Source organism: Pelobates fuscus, chromosome 7, assembly GCF_036172605.1.
Source record: "Pelobates fuscus isolate aPelFus1 chromosome 7, aPelFus1.pri, whole genome shotgun sequence".
Lineage (NCBI taxonomy): Eukaryota > Metazoa > Chordata > Amphibia > Anura > Pelobatidae > Pelobates > Pelobates fuscus.
The window spans coordinates 98,735,892-98,761,707 of NC_086323.1; the positions used below are offsets into that span (position 1 = coordinate 98,735,892).

Consider the following 25,816-nt stretch of genomic DNA (forward strand, 5'->3'; position numbering starts at 1 on the left):
AACAACAGAGATAAAACGTGCAGGGCTGTCTCCATAACATCAGTGCATTCCTATCATTGGGTGATTTGAACACAGTGGTGGGAGCATTTCTAGTTCTTTTCATTCTATCCAGTCTTATTTCCATGCCAAGAGACTATTTACACACATCAATGCATAGGCTTCATACATAACATGAGAGCCGCGGAACGTCTGTTTAAGAAATCTTACTCAAAAGAAAATTACTTTCACTGCGGGTTTGAGCTGCAATCCTACAGCTCTGCTTTATTGCTAGTTTATCTTTCTACTACTCCATGCTAATCTAGTCTTTCACCCGATGACAGATGCTTCCTTATCACCATTAATAGTCTGCCATAATCAATTCCTCTGTTACTCTTTGAATTTATGCCATTCATTACAAAGAATGTATTTGCTCCATCAGACCTCTCTTTTAAAAACACATACACTAGCATTCAGCAACCACCTTTCCATACCACTCCAAACGGAAAGGACCACTTAAGGGTACCAGACACATTCATCTCAATGGAGTGGTCTTGGTGCAGTTATCCTTTAGTTGTAACCTTGCAATGTAAAGCATTGTGGTTTAGTAGATACAGTGCTTACTTCGCAGGGTTAAATTTGCCTGCACTGGCTGGAGCTTCTGCTGTGAGAACAGAGTCAGTCTCACACGCGCTTCTCGTCCCCAATGTTGCTTTATGAGAAACATTGGAGAGTTCTTTGAGAAGCATCAGAGTGATGTCATGGGAGGCAGATCAAGACACTGCAGAGACTTGCTGCAAAAACAGATAAGTAAAACCTCCCCCCCCCCAGCTTTTATTTAGATTTATGGGGGCCCCGAATCTAAATAAAAAGGACAAATCTTAGCATTCCTTAAAAGAGGACTATTTAAATATTTTGTATATGTGCTATATAAAAAGGAATAATAATGATTGTAACCCAATACTTTAAGATTTAATTCCCTCCTCTATTCTTTTCAAATATTTTTTTATTAAAGTTTTACATATTTGTATAACAACAAGAATATAAACATTGTATTGGGGGTAGGAAGGGAAGGGAAACTTGGAAATGGAAAAGAGTAACCATCCAGTATTACAATAGGCATGACAGTGTATATGGCAAAAAATAAAAAAAACATGTTTTTACATCAATGCACTTTAATAATAAATATGTCAAAGACCATATGCAGTTTTGATTTTTTTCTTCCCACTTATCCCAATTGTATTTTAATATTGGGAAACCACGCATATTAGCTCTATGTGATAATTCGTGTGCCTTGTTTTCTAGAATCAAATTAAAAACTTCCCTGAGAGATGGCACATCTTGGGACTTCCAATGTCTAGGTAAACAGGATGTAGCAGCGATCAAAATGTGACCTATGATTATTTTGTCTGTTCTAGTAATGGACTCCGGGAGTTTTTTAAATAAGGCTAGTTCCGAGGTTAAAATGCTAATGGTTCTGTCCACTTTAATAATTAGGTCGTGAATCAATTTCCAATATTTAGTTAATTTAGGACAGAACCACCAAATATGGGCCATATTGCCCACACCCCCACAATCCCTCCAACACCGGTCAGAATACATATTGTTCATGTTGTGCAATCTAGACGGGGCCAGGTACCAACGATATAAAATTTTATAATGATTTTCAAAGTGGTCGGTGCAATACGAAATGCCTTTTAAAGCTTTAAAAAAACCGAACCATTCTTCTAGATCGTACTGGGCACCCAACTCCGTCTCCCATGACAACATGTGTTTTAATTTAACTAGGGGCTTGGCGTTATAAAACGAGTAGCATAAGGATATCATGCCTTTACTAGTGGGGCTGCATAAAAAAGCTTTCTCTAATGGAGACATCTCAAGCGTTTTATAGTTTTTATCAAATTCAGGTACCTTATATAGTTCTTTCATCCCTCCTCTATTCTCAGTGAGCGAGTGTCAGTATCTCTCCTCTAAGCAGGACATATCAGACTGCTGTCAGTGTTCCATACAGTTATGCAGACTGACTGCTGTCTGTAGAATACTCAGAGCACACAGCAGTTCACACTGGATCCATTGAATTTACCAGCACCACATAAACACAATGGGGGTATTTATAAACGTGTCTGAAAATTGACTGTTGAATTATGTCATTATTTTGATCATATTTATTACAGTAATCTAAAAAGTGGAACTTTATAGCAAATTCCACCAGTTTTCACAAATATTTCTATTTCAGAAGACTGCCAAATTTATAATGATACAAAAATTCCACCACTTTTTCTTACAGATACATTGGGAAAAAAAAGCTCTGTGGTGGTGAAAAAATGGCTCATATTCAAAAATAACGCTTAAAAGAACACTATATTGTCAGGAATACAGGGTACTCTAGTGTTAAAAACACATGTTGTGTCCCTTGCCTCTCTTATAAATTGGTAAAACTCACCTTATTTGCAGTACCGCTGAGGTCATCAGAATTTATTATCTTAGCCAATCCAATGTTTTCTTATGACGGACCCAATTGCCGCGTTGGAAAAATAAGCATCTCCTTATAGAGATGCATTGCATTAATGCATCTCTGTGCGGAAGGTTCAGCGTCTCCACGCTACATGTCAGTGCTGCAACCCAGGCATCACCTCTAGTGGCCATCTGAGTGACTGCCACTGGAGGTGTCCCTAGACAGCTATGTAAACGCTGCCTTTTTTTTTTCTCTCTAAAAGTCAGTGTTTATAATAATATAGTAAAAAAGAAAAAAATTATACCACTAAAAAACTGTGAAAAACTCAAGATAGTGCTCCCTCAAAAACAAGCTATAAACACAGTGGACACAAAAATAAAAGGAGATATCTGTTGAAAAACACTCAAAGGGAAAAATTATGATGAAAGTAAATACAACCTTATTAATTAGAATATAATAGACATTTTGTTCAATTCTATTAAGATCATGAACTAGACATGTAATAATTCCCGAAAGGTTGTGTGAGGAAGGGGGTTTGGTAGAGAACTTACAAAACTGAATATGATTCAGACTTATCTCCCTTCAGAGAGGGTAATCACAAAGTAGATGGAGCTGTAATCCGGAATATAGATCCTCTTCATACTTTGGAAATGCTTGGGAAGTAATAAGGTTGTAAGTACTTTTACGAGAATTTTTGCCTTTAGGTGTTTTTGTACAGATATCTCTTTATTGTTTTTACAATAAAATGCCTGTACGGACTGACTATACTCACCATAACAACTACATTAAGCAGTAGTTGTTCTGGTGAGTATAGTGTCCATTTTAAGGCGCAAAAAAAAAAAAGGATTCAAAAATAATCCTACAAATTTGATATATTCAATGTAATGATCACATTAAATTCAGCTTGCCTGTTATTTGTTTTCTATGAACAGTATATAAAACATAAAACTTTTAAAGATGTCTCGAGTACTTAAAGTATACCGTATACATTTAAAACCGCACTGTAAAAAGAAACATTTCAGATAGGGTGACATTCTAATGACCCTGCAGCAAACCACCAGAAAAACAATTTAAACGTTGAAACGAACGTGGTCAAGATAAGGTTAGCATTGTTTCAGTTTGTTTCTATTAAGCTAGTTTGGTTTTAATACTCATTACTCAGTGTTTTCACCATTAAGGAATATAAATAAATAAATTAAAGTGATAATAAAATGTTGCCATACGTGAGTGGTGGCCTAACGACTTCCTTGCTGCTGTAGTATAACTACAATTTCCATGATGCTTTGCCAGTTTCAAGGCTAAAAAACATCATGGGAGTTGTAGTTCTAAAACAGCTGAGTGTGATCTACATTTTGGCCACTCATGCTGTACATTTTTTTTTATTGTTTATAATTCTTTATTTTTGTTGTGCACAGATTAACAAACAGCCTCAGTACACCATAGCAGCGGTGTTGAGGTATATAGAAATTCAAAATGCAATACCAATACAAGATGTGACGTTTGCTATTTAGGGACAATTTCTGTTTTAAGGTAAGATAGAGAAATGCCAGGCTAGTGAGATCAAGAATAGTTGGCTGAGTAAGTTGAAGGTCGGCCACTCTGCACACTGCTGTCTGGGGTAGGGTGAGTCTGAGTAGGTGTCGGCTGCTGTGGAGATGGGGACCGGGATGAGTCTGCTGAGAAGTGCGGCCGCCACTCCCAGACTAGAACCGTGCAGGATAGGGGCTCCACTGCAGGATCGTCGCAGAATCGCACCATCTGTTGCATAGTGGGTCCCAGACACAGTCAGGTATCTTCAAAAGTCGTTTGCACTGCAGGAACGAGACTTTGGCATGTTTTAGGGTGAGTTAGTTGAGGAGCACGTTACATGCAACTGATTATCATTTCGGTCAGGCCCCGCCCCCCATGCCGTACATTTTTTTCTTAAAGGAACACTATAGTCACCTAAATTACTTTAGCTAGATAAAGCAGTTTTAGTGTATAGATCATTCCCCTGCAATTTCACTACTCCATTCACTGTCATTTAGGAGTTAAATCACTTTGTTTCTGTTTATGCAGCCATAGCCACACCTCCCCTGGCTATGATTGACAGAGCCTGCATGAAAAAAAAAACTGGTTTAACTTTCAAACAGATGTAATTTACCTTAAATAATTGTATCTCAATCTCTAAATTGAACTTTATTCACATACAGGAGACTCTTGCAGGGTCTAGCAAGCTATTAACATAGCAGGGGATAAGAAAATCTTAATTAAACAGAACTTGCAATAAAGAAAGCCTAAATAGGGCTCTCTTTACAGGAAGTGTTTATGGAAGGCTGTGCAAGTCACATGCAGGGAGGTGTGACTAGGGTTCATAAACAAAGGGATTTAACTCCTAAATGGCAGAGGATTGAGCGGTGAGGCTGCAGGGGCATCTTCTATACACCAAAACTGCTTCATTAAGCAAAAGTTGTTCAGGTGACTATAGTGTCCCTTTAATATATTGAATGTCATGGCAGATTGTTCTAACCGAAAAGCAGCCTTAAACCATTTTTGCCATGTTTTGACACAGCACAATCTCACTCAGATGGTGTGTGTATATATTGAGTGCTTTACATGTTTAAAGAGAATTTCTTGGACAAAGTTTCACGTGGAGCAGTTACCATGGAAATCAATAAGTGTACATGCTGATTTTCTACATTAAGTACTTTGACCCATATTTGACCCACAGAAACCTCATTGTGTTGTAGTCCACAGCAGCCGGAAGTTATTCACTAGCCAACAGTTCCATCTCGGACACCACTTCTATACATCTTTGCCAATTTGGAACCATTGCAAGCTAGACTGCAACCGACAAAAGCAAACTACTTATCCTTGAATCCCTGTTAAAAAAAAATCGCTTTTACCAGCAACCTTGTTTAGTGCCTCTTGCTAAGTAAACAGAGTGACCTGCGAAAATAAATCATTCCTTTGAAACCAAGGAATAGAAAACAGCCCCATTGTAATGTTATGTGGCCAAGTGAAAGTCGATAATTGAAATAGCTAAGCTAAAATCCTGGATTCCAAGGGATTTTGTTTTGTGTTTCAACCTCACATTTCAGTTTCAGATATTTTTTTTTTTTAAATGTGCCTTGCCTAATATTAATGAGAATTTCAGTCTATTTGTGATAAAATTCTGTTGTGACAATCGCTAGGTAGGTTGTTCTAATCTCGCCAGAATACAGGACAGCTTTAAACAATGCTCAAAGACCTTTTCATTTTAGTTGGCAAAAGGAAAATCAGATAGAGAAGCGGAAAATAATTAAAAGTTGCACGGGTTCTACCACGCGATAAGATCCAGCTGGTTCTAAGAAACAGACCCCAAACTCTTTTAAATGGAAGTAAAGTAGTTTTCTACGACAGCAGATTTATATAAAATTTGTGTCAATTTTGACTTAAAGGGAAATTATGCTTAGAAGAAAGTCAGACTTAATTAACTTTTATAATATGTCTACTGTCTCCTGGCAATGCCAATTTTGCTGTTACTGTTCTCTCACTGCTCAGGTATAACAGTAATTTGCAGATCCTTCTGGGCAGTGTTCTTTTCACCTGACGGGTGGAGGGTTTAACTAGAAGTATCACAACCCAGGTTTAACCATAAGTATCCTCTTCTGGGGTGCTCTCACTCCATTTAAGTTCATTCTGCTCTTTTAAGCTGACCTTGCTATTTGTTAAGGCTTATGGCCCCCTATTTTTAATATGTAGGACAATGCCACATCATAAATATATGTAGTATAGAAGATGTAACAGAGCTCCCTGTACCGCTGGCTGGGTACCTCCGCCAAGGACCGCTTCCTAGCTGGAACAGGGGACAAACTTCGCTGTGGCTTGACTGGGGTCCTGGAACTCTCAGTCCTGGGAGCTCTAGTCCTTACAAGGACTTTTCCCATTGAATCCTCCATACTGGAAGAGTGATTAAAGAATAGCCCTTTCCCCTCCCAGTAACCAGACAACACATAGTTCTGGAAGTACAAGCTGGAATACCTCTATTGGCAGCCACAACTGGCCTTATATGCAGGTCCCCATGTCAGGGGCACTCCCCCCTGGACCTGAGAGTAGACTACAGTAAAAATATACACCCTGATTACATTGGCTCTCAGGCCCAGGAGACTCCCATGCAAAACAAGATAATCCCTCTCCTGTACCTGGGAGATAATTGAGTCAAGCACTCTATTAAACTCAATTATCACCAGGCACAAAAAACACACACTTCCCAAATACCCCAAAAGTATCTTAAAAATACATAAATCGCCACAAAAGGTACACCCCCTGATAGCCCCTATCTGGGTGACCAACATATCCAAAAATTACCCACACCGGTTCAGGGGTTCAAGAATTTCCTGGAAGTCATAATTTGACCGACCGCACGCATGGTCCCATGCCCAAAACAGTTCCAGAGAATCAGGGCTTGAGGTAGTTTAAAAAACGAATATAGTCAATGTTCTTACTCTGGAGCTTGTTCCCCTTGTTCGTGGGAACGTTTCCACCGAACAGTGTCTTTCTAAGTGTAGAACCGAAAGCAGGCGATCATGGAAGTCCAGCGTTGTTCGGGAGTTTTAGTGTCCGAAAATAGTTCTATATAGTTCCATGAACTCGACGACCAAACACAGCTGCCTGTGTTCATGCGAACAAGATGGCCGCCACCTTGTGGTCGTCCATAGGAATTGTGGCCACCCAGACGAACACTTAGAACACTGCGGTGGAAATTGCTACAAAGTATCAATTAGGTTTAACAAGCTCCAGGGTGGTCTCCGGTTCGTCGGCTGTTCGGTTCCCGAACCATATAGTCCAAATACACGAACGGAGACGTTTACATCACAGTTTACAGGGTCCATAGTCTGTGGGCAGGAGGCTGGCAAGCAGGCTCCTCCAGGAACTCGTGGCAAACTCACTTGGAAAGGGGAGTTTGTCACAGAAGAGTATCAGGTCTTTTATTCCCCCATGTAAATATATAATAAGAATATAATAAATATGATTCCCATGTTGAGCCGTATAAACCGCAGTTAAGAAACTTTGACTTATTTGGATGAGTAAAATATACTAGTTAACCCACCTTGTATGCCAATTATTTATATAACAACTGTAACTGGAATTATTTAGAGCTTAGACCATCATTATGTCTATCTGTAGAATATTTTAATATCAGTCAACAATACTTCTGCCTGAAGGCTATATCTCGTATCCAAACCCATTTCTGTAACATAGCATTTTGTTACTTTGAAGAAAACATGCATTTTTGATGTAGTGGCTTGTTAAAAGTCAAATGTGTAAAAATGTCCTTGTATAACTAGAAAAATCAAGTGAGCCCTTGCCATACCTACCAAATTTGTCAAAAATTGTATTTGTTTTGTGTTTGTTTTTTTAAAAAAAAACTTTTTTCAACTTAACTTTTCATCATTTGACCTAAATCTCCAAATATAGGCCATTGATCGAGAAACAATATTGAGAACCAGGACACCAAATGAAGGAATAAAAACAGGGCAATTTTCTCTTTTCTTTCAATTTTTTATATTTTCTTCCTTTTTTGACTCTCACAGTGTATACTGTGCTCAGGGAAGTGGTAATTATTCAATTATTCACTCAGCAAATTGTAAATTAATGTTCATGGGTTTTGTTGAATGACATAATTGCAATTTTAAAAGGGCAATTAATCATGATGCTCTCTTTCAGTTGGTTTGCCCACTTGGTATTTGTTCCATGGCAAACTATGAATACATTGGTTAACCTATTCTATGCTGTGCTACAATGTCTGACCTTCAGCGAATGTGCCATGGCTGAGATTCCACAACTAGCTAGGACATGTGGGGGTCTACTTATCTTTTTTTAGATTTCTATACCTAACTTTCTTTCTTGTAATTCTTGATGATCTCCATTATTCATCAAGATCTTTTTACAATTTTTAAATTATATTTTCATTCATTGAGGATGCTCCAGGGAGGAAAATGCCCAATGGTTTTCAATGCTTTCTCTGAGATAAAGGAGTCCTCAGCTCTAAGCTATCCGGGAGAGTTCTTCTGTTTAAAAGAAAAGTTGTTGTATCTATGTTAGACATGCAAAGAGTTCAAGATGCCCATGTTCATTAAAGAAGCTTAGCATCAAACAGCATGGAAAGATGATTAGAAATGTACATGTGTTGTGAAATCGTAGATACGAACTTACATAAATTGGTGGATGTGGAAAGACCAGTTTGATTGGTAACTATGAGTATTTCCCTTAGCTATTTCCTAGACCAGATGTTATACTGGGTACAGTAAAATAGTCGCATAAAAAACTAACCTGCATACATGTTCAGATTCTGAAGAATTTACATCGACTTTTTATATCCTCAAACCAAAAAGGACTTTTTATCCATTCATTAAAGAGAGTGCTTCAACTTAACTAGACTTACATGAAATAATTTTTTTTTCTATTTTTGGATTATTTTGTAAATTATTTGTTATTGAGTTTTTTTGTCAGTATTACAAAGATACAACAAGAGTAGAGAAGAGTAGGCTTTCAGGCTTCTAGACATATGATGATAATGAAGATGATGGTGGCAGTATTGGCTCATGAGTTTATAAAGTACATAAATTATGTATTTAACAAACCGTATCTGAGATAGAACCCGACATCATCAGCAGTGTGACGCCTGTGTCGTAGGCATTTCCTACCCCAGGTATGATTAGGAGTAGTGTAAGGGATATTAAGACCGATAACGCCCTATGTCAACATTAAAGGCGTCGGTAGCAAGAGTTACCTTCCAGTAAGCGGGGTTATTAACATGTCATGTCATCAAAGTCTCCTTCAGAGTCAGTGGTGATCCATGCGTAATTGGTATGTCACCAGAAGATTGAAAAGAATCAGAATTGGGAGGGTCCAAGATGTTCTCCTTTATGGGATACTATGACAGGCGGGTGCAAGGTAGAGGTCCAGGCTAGCTAGGCTAAGGGGAGTTTATTGGGTACCTTCTAGGTAATCATGCTGCCTCGTCAATATTGAGGTGATCTCATGGCAACTATCCTGGCAGTACTTTCTATGTAAGTTACCTTTTAAGTTTCTGTTTGCCACTTATGTGAATTGAATATGCAAAACCGTGGGGTGGGGAACCACGGCTCTCCTCATTCTTAATTATTGAAGTAGATCTAATTGTTTATGTGGGTGGCGAGAAATCACGAACTACTTATTATTTTTATGTTTACTATCTTGAGCAGGGCTAATGAGGGGGTTCCGTGGAATTGGAGGAGCTAACTTTCTATCTTATCTAGAATCCTCAGCTACTGTGTTGGGTGGCTAAGCCTCATACCCTATATACACTCGTGTGTGGTTTATGGGCAGTGCGGTGTTGACTACCTCTTGAACTAAACTACCCACTATGGGGGTGGTGTCATCGGCCTTCGCTGCTTCACGAGTGTCCCCCTGATATGAGGGGGAAATATTGGGCATTAGAAGCCCACAGAGGGAACTTACTACTCCCTATTCTACTCTAAATACTTCTCCTTCACTTCTCTTCCTAACCTATTTCCTTACAGGGCCCTGTCACTATCTCCCCTTACTTTCTACATCCATACCTTGAACTAGTTTTGGATTATTAAGACATTTATTTTAGTTCCCAGTAATCATAACTATGTCCAATCAGTTGCCTTGCCTCTTATCAGCATAAAGTAATATGGAGGCATGTTTGAGATGCAGAACATTGGCCTGGTTTTAATATTGTTGTATATGCTGTTCTAATGATTTAATATCTTTGAATAAACTTTAAAAATGCTTTTTTTCTTATTTTAAAAACATTAAAATATAAAAAAAAATCAGTACAAAATATTATTAGTATATTATCATAATATTAAATAATTTGAAAAGCTTATCCAAAAATATTACATCTAGGCCATTGTCCGATACAAGAATTAGTCATACATACAGTGAATATGCACCATAGAGTAATTGTGGTTGAGTGTGGGCTAAAGAGCAGTTATATGTACCAAGATTGGTGACTAGTATGCAGTAAGTGTTAATTTTTAGACTTCGAATTGGGTGAAGGTTAACTGTAGGCAAATGCCTTATTTGTGGAAACTAAATATAAGCTATTTGTCCTTAAAATGGTAGCTAAGAGATACTGTTGAAATGAGTACGGTGAATAGAAATAGAAATCAAATGAATTCTCCACTCTATGTTGATGTTACCTGTGTCTATCTGTCAAGATAGTGAATATTTACAGACTAGTATTAGTTTTACTCTACTGCCAAGGGAAGATTTTTTTTTTTTTTTTTTTTAAACCAATTATGAGATTAACACATTATTCTCTTTATTCCTTGTTCCCTCATAAAGATCAGAATCTTGATCCGCACCACTGAGTGTATCACTAGGTGTTCCTTCTAAAATGAATTATTCTGTTTATTCAGTGTTCTCTTGTAGGAATTAGGGTGTCTGTTATCAAAATTTCTAAGTGCAACATTCCAATGAATGTAGAGCAAGTTACTTAGATATAATAGTTTATATGTATATCAGCATTGCTGAGTGCAGCATTAAAATGAACACTAAGGAACCTCTCTTGCCAGTACATGAGAACATTCAACTGCCCCAACCAATGAAAATAAACATGAACATAACTAGCCAACTAGATTTACACATTTTGGAACAATTGCTGGGGGGAGGAGTTGCCTCAATGCAGAACTTTACAGAGGTTTATAGGCCAAAAAAGGCTTGCGTCCATCAAGTTCAGCCTTTCTCACTTCTGTTTTTGCAGTTGACACAAAAGAAATAAAAGTTAAATAAAAAACAAACAGTTTGATGTGCTTGACGTGCGCATAGTGCTTTAGGCATAGTCTGCAATATTCCCCCACCAAATTTCCCCCCATATACAGGCACAGGATTACTGTTGGGACAAAATTTCCGCAGCTTTATGTGTATGTCAAATTATAACAAATAGGGTCATTGCCAACATACCCCTTAACACCAACACTTCAAGCCGCCATCCCCCTGTACATCAAATACCCCTGACAATGGCCAACATAGATATTAAGAGTAAAACACTATAACAATAATATACAACACGTAACACACAGCCAACTGGCACCATTTCCAATTGGTCAAACTGTAGGAGTATACCGAGACACCCCTATACTCCTACAGGCTCTGAGTCACCAACCATCTCGAACCTACTAATACAAACTGTAAAACCCTTTAATACTCCTAACTAAGCATAAGCAACCCCACTTCCAAATCATTCTACTCACAAATAGCCCCGCCGCTGTGAAAAAACAGTAGCAAATCCACAGTACCCCACTAAAAATGGAGGGAGGGTGGCACCACAACAGGTAAGTGGCGGTAAAATTAAAATGGCCAATTCCATTAAATGGCCAACTTATATATCCCCAAATATCTCCCCCACTAACATTATAGCTAATTAACTTATCCCTATTTTCTATGCCTGCCTCCTAGCTTTGTCAAGGCCCTATTCCCTCAGCTGCGCTGTTCCATGGACTACATTCCAGTTTTGCCAAAAATAGTAAATTATTATTATTGGTATTTATATAGCGCCAACTAATTCCGCAGCGCTTTACAATATTATGAAAGGGGTGTATATACAATAAATGAGACAATTACACAGTGACACAGGAACAATAGGTAGATGAGGGCCCTGCTCAAATGAGCTTAGAGTCTAGAGGAGGTGGGGTACAAATACACAACAGGGCAGCAAAGGTGGCCGCCACCAAACAAGGTGGAAAAGTAGCAGAGCTGGAGGTGAGAGTGGAGTATGGCTCTTTTAGGAGAGCGAGAGACAGATTTGGGTAAGTATAGATAAATTACTCTGGGAGTCCATAAACATTTCTGAACAGATGTGTTTTTAGGGACTTCTTAAATAATTGAAGACTAGGGGAGAGTCTGATGGGGGTAGGCAGGCTGTTTCAAAAGAAGGGAGCCGCCCGCAAGATGATCCTGCAAGCGCGAGTTAGTAGTAAGGGTGTGAGAAGCGGACAGGCGAAGGTCACCTGCAGAGTGGAGAGACAGAGAAGAGGCATATCTATAAATAAGGGAAGAAATGTAAGAGGGGCTTGAGTTGGTTAGAGCTTTATAGGTGAGGGTTAGTATTTTGAATTGACACCTATAGGATACAGGAAGCCAGTGTAAGGATCGACAGAGGGGCGAGGTATGGGAGAAGAGACGGGTGAGATAGATCATACTGGTGGCGGCATTCATTAAAGATTGTAGCGGGGCAGTTTAGCTTTTGGGGAGACCAACTAGGAGAGAATTACAGTAGTCCATGCGAGAGATTACCAGAGCATGAACAAGCTCCTTGGCAGCTTCTTGTGTGAGAAAGGGGCGGAAGTGGGCAATATTTTTAAGGTGGAATCGACAGGTTTTAGCAACATGCTGAATATGTGAACACCAAGACAACGAGCTTACAAGGATGGACTGATCCAAGTATCATCAACTTGCAGGGAAAGCGAAGGAGGAGGATCAGCATTATGAGGGGGGAAAATAAGAAGCTCAGTTTTAGAGAGATTGAGTTTCAGAAAGCGGGAGGACATCCAATCAGAGAGTGAAGAAAGGCAAGCAGTGACACGCTGCAGGACCGCGGGGGGAAAGATCAAGAGAGGAGCGATATATCTGGGTGTCGTCGGCATACAGATGGTATCAGAATCCAAAGGAGTTAATGAGTTTGCTAATGGAGGCAGTATAAAGAGAGAACAGAAGGGAACCAAGAAAAGATCATTGGAGGGCTCCAAATGAAACAGGGTGAGAGGAGGAGGTGTGTTTGCAATAGGAGACACTGAATGAACGTTGGGAGAGATAGGAGGACAACCACAAGAGGACAGTGTCGCAGAGACCGAGGGATTGAAGAGTTTGGAGAAGGAGGACATGATCAACAGTGCCAAAGGCAGCAGAGAGGTCAAGAAGAATTAGTTTGGAGTAGTGGCCTTTGAATTTAGTTGTGAGCAGTCTCAGAAGAGTGGGGGGGGGGGAGGAAAAGGGGGAGAGGCAAAAGCCAGATTGAAGAGGATCAAGGAGGGAGTTGGAATTTAGGAAGTGAGTCATATGAGTAAAGTCAAGTCTTTCTAGGAGTTTTGAAGAAAAAGGAAGCAGGGATATGGGACGATAGTTGGAAGGGGAAGACGGGTCTAAGAATGTTTTTTTTTTTTTAGGATGGGTATGACAGTAGCATGCTTAAGGGGAGCAGGCATCACCAGATGAAAGAGAGCAGTTTAGGATGTGTGTTAAGGACGGTACAAGACAAGGGGAGAGGGATCTGATAAGGTGGGAAGGTACTGGATCAAGCGGACAAGTGGTGGGACGAGAGGAGAAGAGAAGCGAAGCCACCTCCTCTTCTGTAGCTGGGAAGAAGGATTGTAGGGTAGGGAAGGTACAGTCCATGTGTGGTTGCAAGAGGGATTTGCAAAGGGGAGAGAATTATTTCCTTAACTGTTTAATCTTGTCGGTAAAATAGCATGCAAGACTATTTCTTCTCGACGTCAGAATGGTAGTTAGACCTCTCCTTGGATAAATAGCAGACTATTAGTAGGAATAACATTTATGAAGTTAAAGGAACATTATAGGCACCAAAACAACTGCAGCTTAATGAAGCAGTTTTGGTGTATAGATCATGCCCCTGCACTCTTACTGTTCAATTCACTGCCATTTAAGCGTTAAACAACTTTATTTATGCAACCCTAGTCACATCTCCCTGCATGTGACTTACACAGCTTTCCTAAACACTTCCTGTAAAGAGTCATCTAATGTTTAAACTTCCTTTATTGCACATTCTGTTTAATTTAGAATATATTCTCTCCTGTCCTGTAAAAAGCCTTCCAGGACCAGCAAGTGTGTGATTAGAGATCAATTTACATAGCAGGAGATAAACACTTATAAAGCTACCATCTCATTGAAAATAAAATCTTTTTTTCCCCTGCAGCCTGTGTCATTCACAGGAAGGGGAGGTGTGGCTACGGCTGCATAAACAGAAACAAAAGTGATGAAAGTTAGACTGCAGGGGCATGATGTATACACTAAAACTGCTTCATTAAACTGAATTTGTTTTGATGCTTATAGTGTCCCTTTAAACTAACACAGATAACATATAGTTCAATTTAAGCACTACGGAATCTGTTGGCACTATATAAATGACAATAATAATAATAATTTCAGAATTTAGAGAAATGTATACAAGCAAAATAAACAAAAAACTGTTTCCCTGCAGCACCCCTAAAGACAGAAATGCACATTTCTCTTTTCGAATTGCATCTTCACATATATTCTTACAGGATTATTCAATAAAGTGAGAATTCTAATTAAATAATGTCATGCCAAAGTAGCCATAACACAACTTTGGAGGGAAAAATACCCAGAAAAAATACATTATTATTATTATTATTATTATATCATTTTAACCATTTTGTATTTTGATAAAAATTTGAGACTTGCAGGGCTCCAAAGCAAGAGCAGGATTACAGATAACATAATGCCAAATAAAAAACATGGAATAAGAGAGGTATAATGTGGTTTATCAAAAATAAGTGGGTGATTGACGTATTCCCTCCAGTTGTTGGTTTGTCAAAGAAACCTTAGCTAAGTGCAGTGTTTCCCTACTGTGCAGAGAGTAACTCCCCACAATGCTACAAAGGAAGGGATCAGAAAGAGCAGACAAAACAATAAACAAGGATCCAAGGTAGATGCTGCCCCACTCCCCCCCCACCCCCCCTCCAACCAGCACTTCCTCCAGTTTATCCTGACTCCTCCCCTCTCGCTCTGCCATAAATACGAACCATGGTTGCCGCTGATCTACATGTTTGGTACTCATGTCAACAATAGCAGCGTGTGCAGCCTCTGCAATCTGAATTTCCTCAACTTTTTGTAGCCAGCAGTCTTTCGTTGGTATCTCAACTGTCTTCCAAAAGGTGGGGATCAAGGCCTTAACAAATGGCACATAATTGATTTCTTATACATGGAAATAGGCATAGCAGTCAGATGTAACAGGGCCATTTCAGAACTTCAAGAGACCAAGTCTCCAAAGACTTCAGTCACTACCTCTCTCGTCATCACCCAAAAAAGGGCTTTTTTCAGAGGACATTTACATTTGTGTTTAATATTTCCATTTGACTGCAGGGGTATATGTGTGCATAATGTTGGCATTTGAATGCAATGAAATATACAAATATGTGGCCGCACACACATATTGACACAGATACACATACGTACTGACACACAGATGTACAGCCACACACACTCACGGATAACCCATATATACACACGTTCTGACAGAGATACACATACACACGAAAACACACACAAGTCATAATTTACAGATTTCAGCCACCCCATGCTTCCACACCTTCTGGGTGCAGAAGAGTGGCTTCCCTTTGGTCCGATTCTGGCTGCTAACTGAGGCTGGTCATTGCTTTTATCTGGTCTAGGCTGTCTCCTCCTCCTATGCATTACTGCACGGCTGTCTCTGTTAGGTAGGAGAAACTGACCTGACAGCGTCCAGGTTGCACTGGTGAAAGGCTGCAGTGCCTGACTGGGCCCCTGATCAAATATTCCCACAGGGTGCCCCATGTCCGCAAGTGTGAGGTACATCAGATGCACCTCCTGCCAGTGTTGACAACTAATAGAATACAATTACTTATGGTGAAATTCCCTAAGTGTAATCCAGACAATTAAATGTTCCACTGTGGCTACCTGTTCTCAGGCTACCTACTGATTATTGAAATAAAATTAAAGAGGAAAACCTCTTTCTCATTTACTCAGCTATGGTGAACAACTATCTCTTTTTTTATTTCTGGATTTTTTGTTTCATATCCGACTAATAAACATCTCAACCCCTGACCTTGTTGCTATGTGGATACTGTCATTCATAACAACCTGTTTTATATTTTGTTTTTAATGTATTTTATAACTTGATGTTATATGTTTTTGGCCAGAGAATGATTAATATTTCATTGTGCCCTAGGGTTACCATTTTGGGGGCTCATAATTTTCACGTATGGCCAAGCAAACTTATGATTCTGGGGTCCCTGTCTAACCCCTCGGCCCAGGTGGCCACCTAGGGTCGACTTCTGTTTAATCCTGCTGTGCTCGGAAAGTGCAGGGTTATGTAGCTGGTTTAAACGGAAATGTTAAAGGGACACTATAGTCACCAGAACAACTACAGCTTATTGCATTTGTTCTGGTGAGTAGAATCATTACCTTCAGGTTTTTTGCTGTAAACACTGTCTTTTCAGAGAAAATGCAGTGTTTACATTACAGCCTAGTGATAACTTCACTGGCCACTCCTCAGATGGCTGTTAGAGATCCTTCCTGGGTCATGGCTGCCTAAAATGCATCCAAACATTCAGTATCTCCTCCCTCTGCATGCAGACACTGAACTTTCCTCATAGAGATTCATTGATTCAATTCATCTCTATGAGGAGATGCTGATTGGCCAGGGCTGTGTTTGAATTGTGCTGGCTCTGCCCCGATCTGCCTCTCTGTCAGTCTCAGCTAATCCTATGGGGAAGCACTGTGATTGGATCAGGCTACCACTTCTGATGATGTCAGCAGACTGCTTGTTTTTTTGAGGCAAACAGCATGCTGAGTTACAGCTTCTGGCTTAAATACAGTAAGATTTTGCTATATTTATGGAGGCATGAAGGGTCCAGGGGGGCTAGATGGTGGTTTAAACACTATCTGGTCAGGAATACATGTTTGTGTTCCTGACCCTATAGTGATCCTTTAAAATCTTAGCGAAAACTGTCAACAGGAATGTGCACAGAAATTCGGGTACAGGAACTTAGCATATTTGTTCCTGGAGAGGAGTACATGGAACACACTGGAGTCATGGTTTGTATGTTCAGGGTAGTGAATGGGGCACACGTTTTGAATTGACTTGGTAAAGAGCCCCTGGCTACAAGCGATAACATGGAATACATACATTTTTCTCTCGATCTGTGTTAATACAACTTCTTTTACAATCCTCCTTTCACGGCATATAATATTTCTTTGCCCAATTTAATTTAAAGACTTTTGGATGATGCTAATGCTGATTTGATAAGGTTCTCTCCCTTTTTCTCTCTTTAATTTGAAATGTCTGCAATTTTGCGCTTCACAGACCTGAGCAGAGAATTCGTAAAGGGGGGAACGAGAGCTTGGCCAGGATGGAAGGAGGGAGGGGGGAGGGGGGGGAGGCACGAGAGCGGGGAGCCCCTTCTGTCACTGCAGATTGTCTCAATGGAGAGTAAATGTGTGAAAGTATATGAATTTTGATGACTGAGAAAACAGCAGCTATGCTAATGCAGAGCAGGTGTGGAAACAAGGTAACCACTTTCTATAGTACAAAGCCTGACCCCCAGAGTTGCCGGAATAAAAAATGAGGCCCAGGATGATATCACATGATGCTGGGGCAGATTGAGTTAGTGAAGCGTACAGGTGAGAAGATGTACGCAATTTGCGCATAACTGTTCATGCCATTGATTTAAACGTGCCGATGTATTCTGCCATTTCACAGTAGATCTCATTTATTTAATTGGGAAATATGCAGAAATGTGTTTCCTTCCAATCACACCCCCTCTATGCATGTCTAGTTCACCAAGATAAATTATGCCTTTTACCTAAAGACTGATTAATCAGTAAGCCTCTGCGCATTCTTTATTTCTTTAATTAATCATTGCATTGCATTCCTCCACACTTTCTGGTTAGATAGACTCTGCAAACAATTGCTTTCATGGAGTAAACTACTGTACCCCAAGAGGTTATTCCCTAAATGTAAATGTTTGGGATTCAAAATGAATTTCAAATTTACGCAAAATAGCTGAACTGAAAACATAGGTGACTTTTAGAATATTTTGTCCATTGGATATTTTGGCCTAAAATTTTAAGTTAATTTTGAATTCTTGTTACTTCACACTTAGAGGGACACTATAGTCACCAAACAATTACAGCTTAATGTAGTTTTTTGATCTCTAAAGCCTGTCCCTGCAGGCTCTGTAATATAAACACTGCCTTTTTAGAGAAAAGGCAGTGTTTAGATTACTGCCTAGGAACACCTCAAGTGGCCACTCCTCAGACGGCCACTACAGGGGTTTCCTGGGTCAGTGCTGTACAGTGTGCAGCACTGACTTTCAGTGATGCTGAATTTTCCCCATAGAGATGCACTGGCTCAATGCATCTCTATGAGGAGATGCTGGTTGGCCAGGGTGGTGCTTGACTTCACCCACTGCCCCACCTCCTTGGCTGTGATCTTCAGAAGTGACGATCTCAGCCAATCTAATGCGATTGGCTAAGATTGTTAATTCTGATGGTGTCAGCCAAGGAGGAAGATGGGGGGGGGGGGGGGGGGGTTGAACTAGTGCAATGAAATAAGATGTATTGTATGCACTATTTAAGGGAGGCAATGGGACTAAATACCTATATTAACACTGTAGGGTCAGGAATACATGCTTCAATAGTGTTCCATTAAGTAAAAAATGAGTTTTTACGTTGAGCTGCCTCTGCAAATCATTTTTAAAAAATGTATTTATTTTATCCAGCTGCCTTTCCACTTTTTTATTTGCATGAAATTGCTTCTGCACACCCATAGTTGTTTGGGTTGTGGTGACTCAGTAAATTCAGTTTTTTGAGTTGAACTTCCAAAGCACATTCATTTTTTTTTTCTTGTCTTTAGGTAAATTCAAGTTTTTATTGTAGTATAAATGATAAAGGATTACATAGAGGAGTCACCTAGTAGGACACGCAGGTCCTCAAGAAGGCACTTCAATTATTGTTAGAGTTTAACATTGTGTAAATTAAAGGGACACTATAGTCACCTGAACAACTTCAGCTTAATGAGGTTGTTCAGGTGAGTGCTGCAGCTCCCTGCAGCCCTTTTCTTGTAAGCACTGTATTTTCTGAGAAAATGCAGTGTTTACATTGAAAGCTTGGAACACCTCTTGTTGCAGTCAATCAGACGGCCACCAGAGGGACTTCCGAGTCCCTAAAAAGGCCTCATTCACGTCTGACGTATTCACGCATGGGTGAATACTTCAGACGGGCTATCAGCACACAAAGCACTGTGAACGCGCTTTGTGTGCTGAGGCTGTCAGCACTGCTGTGGGAGTGGCTTCAGCTGACAGCTGAAGACCGAACCCACAGGGACTCTTTCTGGCCACAATAGTGGTTGAAGGGGGGGGGGGGGAGAACTACTCATTATCTTCATGGCCCCCACCCAGCCCCCAACCCTGGCGGTGGGTGGGGGCCATGAAGATAATGAGGGGGGGACCTACTGTCCTCCCCCTCTCCGGCCCCCATCCCGGGTGGGGGCCCTAAAAATAACTAAATTGGGGGGGACCTTCTGTCCCCCCCGGCCCCCACCCCTGAGCGGTGGGTGGGGGCCCTCAAATTAAAAATAAGGGGGGACCTACTGTCCCCCACAGCCCCCACCCCTGTGCGGCGGGTGGGGGCCCTAAAATTAAAAATAAGGGGGGGACCTACTGTCCCCCCTGGCCCCCACCCCTGTGCGGCGGGTGGGGGCCCTAAAAATCACAATGGGGGGGAACTACTGTCCCCCACCCCTGAGCGGCGGGTGGGGGCCCTAAAATTAACAATAAGGGGGCGACCTACTGTCCCCCCCGGCCCCCCCCTGAGCGGTGGGTGGCGGCCCTAAAATTAACAATAAGGGGGGGGACCTACTTTCCCCCCCCGGCCCCCACCCCTGAGCGGTGGGTGGGTGGGGGCCCTAAATACAAAGGGGGGGGACCCTAGTTAACCCTTCCTCCCCCCCCCCAAAAAAAAAAATTATATCCCTACCTACCCCCCTCACCCTAAAAATAATGAGGGGGGGACCTTTAACTAAAAAACCTGTAAAAAAAAAAAAAAAAGAGATAAAAATAACTTACCATTCGATGTTTTCTTTCTTCTAAAATCTTCTTTCTTCAGCCCCAAAAAAGGGCAAATAAAAAGCCATAATAACCGACGCAATAAAAAAAAAAAAAATCATGTTCACCCATGGAGGGCTCCGCGCAGACTGAGCTTTGCAGGACGGGGGAAGGCTTATAAAGCCTTGCCACGATTTTTTTTTTTTTTTTTAAATTGCGTCGGTTGTTGTCGGTTGTTGTTTTTATCTCATATCTTAAAGGTCCCCCCCTCATTATTTTTAGGTTGAGGGGGGTAGGTAGGGAGATATTATTTTTTTTGGGGGGGGGAAGGGTTAACTAGGGTCCCCCCTTTGTATTTAGGTCCCCCCCTTATTGTTAGTTTTAGGGCCCCCACCCACCGCTCAGGGGTGGGGGCCGGAGGGGGGGGGCAGTAGGTCCCCCCCTTTATTGTTAATTTTAGGGCCCCCACCCACCGCTTAGGGGTGGGGGCCGGGGGGGACAATAGGTCCCCCCCCTTATTGTATGATATGGATGATGGGAGTGGATGGATGATATGGATGATGGGAGTGGATGGATTTGGGGATGGATGTGGATGATGGGAGTGGATGGATGATATGGATGATTGGAGTGGATGGATTTGGGGATGGATGTGGATGATGGGAGTGAATGGATGATATGGATGATGGGAGTGGATGGATTTGGGGATGTATATGGATGAAAGGAATAGATAGAAATAGATAGATATGGATAGATAGAAAGAATTAGATAGATAGAAATGGATAGATATAGATAAATAGAAAGAAGTAGAAATAGAGTGTGTATGTGTTTAATAATATTTATTTAAAGTGTGTGTGTATGTTTAACAATATGTGTGTTTATATGCAAACACTATATATAGAGAAATCTCTATATATAGTGTTTGCATGCAAAGTTTGGAGTAGGAGGGGGGCGGGTATAGAAAGCGAGCTGAGCTGTCAATCAGACAGCTCAGCTCGCGAACGCGCATTCCGCGCACATGCACGGTAAAGCGCTGAGTTTCTTCATAGGGCGGCTGTCAATGCCGCTCTATGAAGAACGCGATTGGTGCAGTGCGAAGCCGCGCATGCGCACCACATCGCGATGACGCTTCTCTCTGAGAAGCGTCCTATTGGGCCCCCGCGATTTCGTCATTTTGACGAAAAAGGGGGCGCGGCATGGCTGGGAGCTCGGCGCTGGAACGGAGGTAAGCTTTTAATATAAAAACGCTCCGAAAATTATTTTAAATAAATTAAAGTTCATATAAAAGCAAGAAGGAAGGCTGGGGGACCTGTCTTTCTTGCTTTTATATGTTGACTATAGAGTCCCTTTAACAAGAGTAGTTAAAGGCAGTAAAAGATTACTTAGAAGAGGTGACCCGATGTCAGCTACTTGGTTCACAGCTCAACTGCTTGAGAGATTAAGTCTGAGGCTATTGTCTAAGATTATGAAGGTCAAATGAGTGCCTGACTGGCGCCATCACTGAAAAGATGTGTGCTCAATTCAGAGAAGGCATAAGCCTCAGCTTCCTTAGTGCTCATTTCAGGTGTTAGGCACCTGAAGGTCTCGGGGATTGGTTATCCGCGACATGTCCCACACAGAATCAGTGTGGGTTTTTTTTTGTAGTGTTACCTGTTACCTTCCGTGTAATTTAAGTATTGTGGTCATAGTAGGCATTCCCATCCCTCCCACCCACCTCCCCCTGGCCTGCTCCCAAGCGAATACAAACATTTACTTCCTGGTATCCAGAGCTTATGGCGCTCTTGTGATGTAAAATCAGGATCTTCTCCCGTTTGGCATCAAAGAACGATATCCCCGTTCTCTCTTCCCATTGCCGCTTGAAGGTCGTCCTGTTGTCCATGCCGCCCACCAGGAGATGTTGATAGAGTATTGCTTGGGCTATTCGTTGTGGAGGATGCAAAGTTATTCAAACCAGGATAGATGTCGGCGTAAGGCAGCTTTGTCGCGGGTATTACGGTAGAAATGCTATAGTTGAGTGTAGTTAAACCTGTGCAGCTGGGTTGGGGCTTCATTGCCCAGCAGGTATTCCATGGTTTTTAGGCCAGAATTTCCCAGGGCCCTCTTCAGTGGGATGTATTCCACGTCTCCTAGAAAGGACCAGGCTCTACGTGGAAACCCCCCACTCTGGAATGGTTTATGCATCAGTGGTACGAGAGGGCTCCGTTTCGCGTCAAGTGAGCCGCTCCACTGATTGCTACCCATGTCCGCAATGTTGGGGCTACTGATGAGGGACCCTCTTTCTCAAACAGCGTGTTATTACATACCACTGAATGTAATGAAAAGTCAGCAATGCCCTTATCTTTTTTTCTTGTTTTTAGAGCTTCTTCCAAAGCTCGTCTCAGGTAATGTATGTGTTAAATGTTCTGCATTCAGATTAGACTATACATTCATCAGTTAGTAATAAGTCTTAAAGTGAATACTTCCTATATCAGCACTGCACACAGAACCAAAACAGCTCCACTTAGTAGAAGAATGTCTTGCCTTTTTTATTTTTTTTTATTTTTTTGTTACTTGTTGTTTGTCATTGAGGTATAGAGCTGAGCACCTAATTGCACTACTGTGTATCCAGAAATGTTATCATTTGATATCAGTTGATATTGAAAGAAAAAAAGTGCTTTTGTCAATATAATGTGTTTGTTGGAAAAACGCTAGATGTATAAACTTATCATTGTTGCGCCTTAAGCCTCTCTTCTCACCATGGCTGTGTTTAATGACACATCGGTCAATACACATCTTTCCTGGTCAGGAATAGCATGGCTTTTGACTTGGCTATTAGTATTAAATGATTAATTTTCTGGTTATTACAGTATTGAATAAAACATCGAAAATTGCCTAGAATTTGTGTTAACCCTTTTTTCACGTTTCGGGCAGGCAGAGGGACCCTTTATTTTATGGTATACATATTTGTATTCCTAAGACTAACATATTCCTTTTATCTTTAAAAAAACCTATGCATATTACCCACTTTTACATATGAATACTGTCTTTTAAAGAGTCGAAAAAAAAGGTTGAAAAAAAAAAAGATATTATATATATATTTGTGTAAGGGGCAAATAGCCGTATATGGAGTAAAGATTTAGCATAAGCGTAGGATAGTATAAAAGGGAGCAAGTCGGTTGTGGTGTGCCGAGACCGACGATACGGTAGGCCTGTAAATAAAGAGGGCCCACCAAGGAGTAAGAAAGAAAAGTAAATGGAAAGAAAAGAGAAAGTGTTGAAATGAGGAGTGGGTGCTGACCTCAAGCGATATGAGTCAGGTAAGGGGTGTCCCTTATATAGGGGAGTGAATTAATTTAAGCCCCTCCCACAAATACAGGCCAAACGGCCTTAATACCTATATATATATATATATAACAGAACAGAACAGGAAGCTTAAAATATTTTGTACAAAGTTCATTAGTCCCCATTTTATAGCGTTTGAAAATAATCACTAATTTTGTAGCGTTTACTGATCTCTCATTATGAAGAGTTCATTGATTTTTCACTTTGTAGAGGTTAGATGATAACCTATTTATCTGCAGAATGTTTTAGGTAAGGGGTCATCTTGCTATTAACCCATTAAATTAAATAGACTACATAGGTAGACGTTTCTACAAATATATTTCAATGTAAATGTTAACTAGGTGGTCTAATGTGAATGCATACATTGCACATGTATGTGTACATCAGGATATCCAACTTGGCCCACATCTTGTAAATTGTAGTTCATCTTGTGAGCAAAGATTAGACAGCCCTGATGTAAGTGATAATTTAACAAGTTACCAGGTATTTATCCTAATGCTGTCCTTTTTCATGAAAACACACACAGGAGCTAATGACAGCACTACTTGTTTCCGTCCTTGCAGCTGGTGCACTTGTTTGATTATGTATTCCAGTTACTAAGTTTGTTTTTACATATCGCTTGTTTATGCCTCAAATGACAATTTTGAACAGGATTGGCTGTGAGGAGCGAGTGGCCGGCTAATCTCTCACAAAAAGCCTAGGCTTCAGCATGAAGGTTTTTAATACACAACTCATCGACAAAGGCTAGCTGCAGCTTTGTTCCCCCTGGTTTTTCAGCTTACATTAGATTCCTTAAGCCACATTATAGACATTATAGAACAGGGGAGAAAAAAAAGGAAAAGGCATCTTGACAAATTGGCCTCCTTTTCCTCTGTTGAATGAACAAGCCCTTTCAGCAAAGAGTGTGTCTAGACACTAGTAAAATCAAATAATTCCATTGTAAGTTATTTATACAATTTCTTCTATTATAGCTTTTTTTCTTCTTTTTTGTTTTAAACATTTATTCAGAAATTAAATGTCATGATAAAAAGATATTTTTATATTGAATAAAAGGGAAAAAAAAGTTCTGCATTGTCTAGTTTTGAGCACTTCTATTCCCAGGTCTGTACCCAACATCCACAGTTTAATGGCTCTTCTGATGAGCTTTATTAAATCCCTATCCAAGCATTCCTTTAACACATGCATGGCCATAAGGTAGATCCCCAGGTATCATGAAGCTGCAGCCCCATAATGCTTTGCAAGCCTAACACTTATAGCACTACAACAACTGGAGATCTACCTTTTGGCCACCAGTTCCCTAATGAAGCTTTAACCACCATCAGCGAATATTGCTTTGATGCTGTACGTATTACATACTTGGTAAATGCAAAGCTCTGTATTGAAGCAGAGTCCAGCTCAATAAATCACTGACATTCTTCATTTTCTCTCTTTCTGTTCCCTCCCTTTTTCCTATTTCTCTCTCTCTTTTTTTTTTTTCATTTTGCAAAGCCTACGGATTTGGATGAATGGGTAAGCTATGCTTGGCTTTGGCTGTTGCTTATTTCGCTTGTCATGTTGTCACTGTGTAGGGATTATTGGTGGAAACCGTAGTCTCTTTAATTTCTTTCTCTTTTTCTTCTTTGTCTTTTTGTTGTTTTGTTATTTTCTGCTTTTAAGTGTTTTTTTCCAGCTTGTTATCAGCAGAACATGTAGCTAATATAACAGGCGTCTAAAAAAAACTGTGCTCCTGGGGAAAGAGTCATTTAATTGTATAAAGACGGTAGGGTTTGTACCCAGACCTTTCATGTAGTATTTGAATTATTCTTTTTCATTTTAATTGTTAAAGGAGCACTCTAATGTTAAAAATACAAACCTGTATTTTGAACGATAACATTTATCCCATGTAATTCAAACCCTGGCCATGGGGAACTGAAATATATATATAGTTACATAGGCTGAAAAGAAACGTGTCCATAGATTTAAGCATTTCTCACATCTGTTTTTTGCAGTTGATCCAAAGAAGGTTTATTTACCTCGCCTTGCCCTGCCTGTGTCACAGTGGCCACAGCTCGAGCCAGGCTGAGAAAAGGCAGTATTTACAATTGTCAGACTGTAGGGACAGTCTCTTTGCACCAATACCACCACATTAAGCTGTAATAATAGTAATGATGCTTAGAATGTCTAAATACTATTTTACCTGCCATTGTGACATCGTCCCTCAATTTGGATAGCCTGTTCACGCCTTGTGACATTGATAATAAATAAAAAGAAA

General features: G+C 40.4%; 1 protein-coding gene across 2 annotated transcripts in view; it reads left to right on the forward strand.

The window, feature by feature from the left end:
• The window catches only part of CHCHD6 (coiled-coil-helix-coiled-coil-helix domain containing 6), a 336,103-nt gene that overhangs the window by 62,977 nt on the left and 247,310 nt on the right, over positions 1 to 25,816 (forward strand). The window contains exon 5 of one of the 2 annotated variants that reach the window (XM_063426260.1): positions 25,054 to 25,074. The exons of the other annotated variant lie outside the window; for it this stretch is intronic. Within the exon in view, the coding sequence (XP_063282330.1) occupies positions 25,054 to 25,074 (21 nt within the window). The remainder of the gene's footprint in view (positions 1 to 25,053; positions 25,075 to 25,816) is intronic. 2 annotated transcript variants of the gene reach the window in all.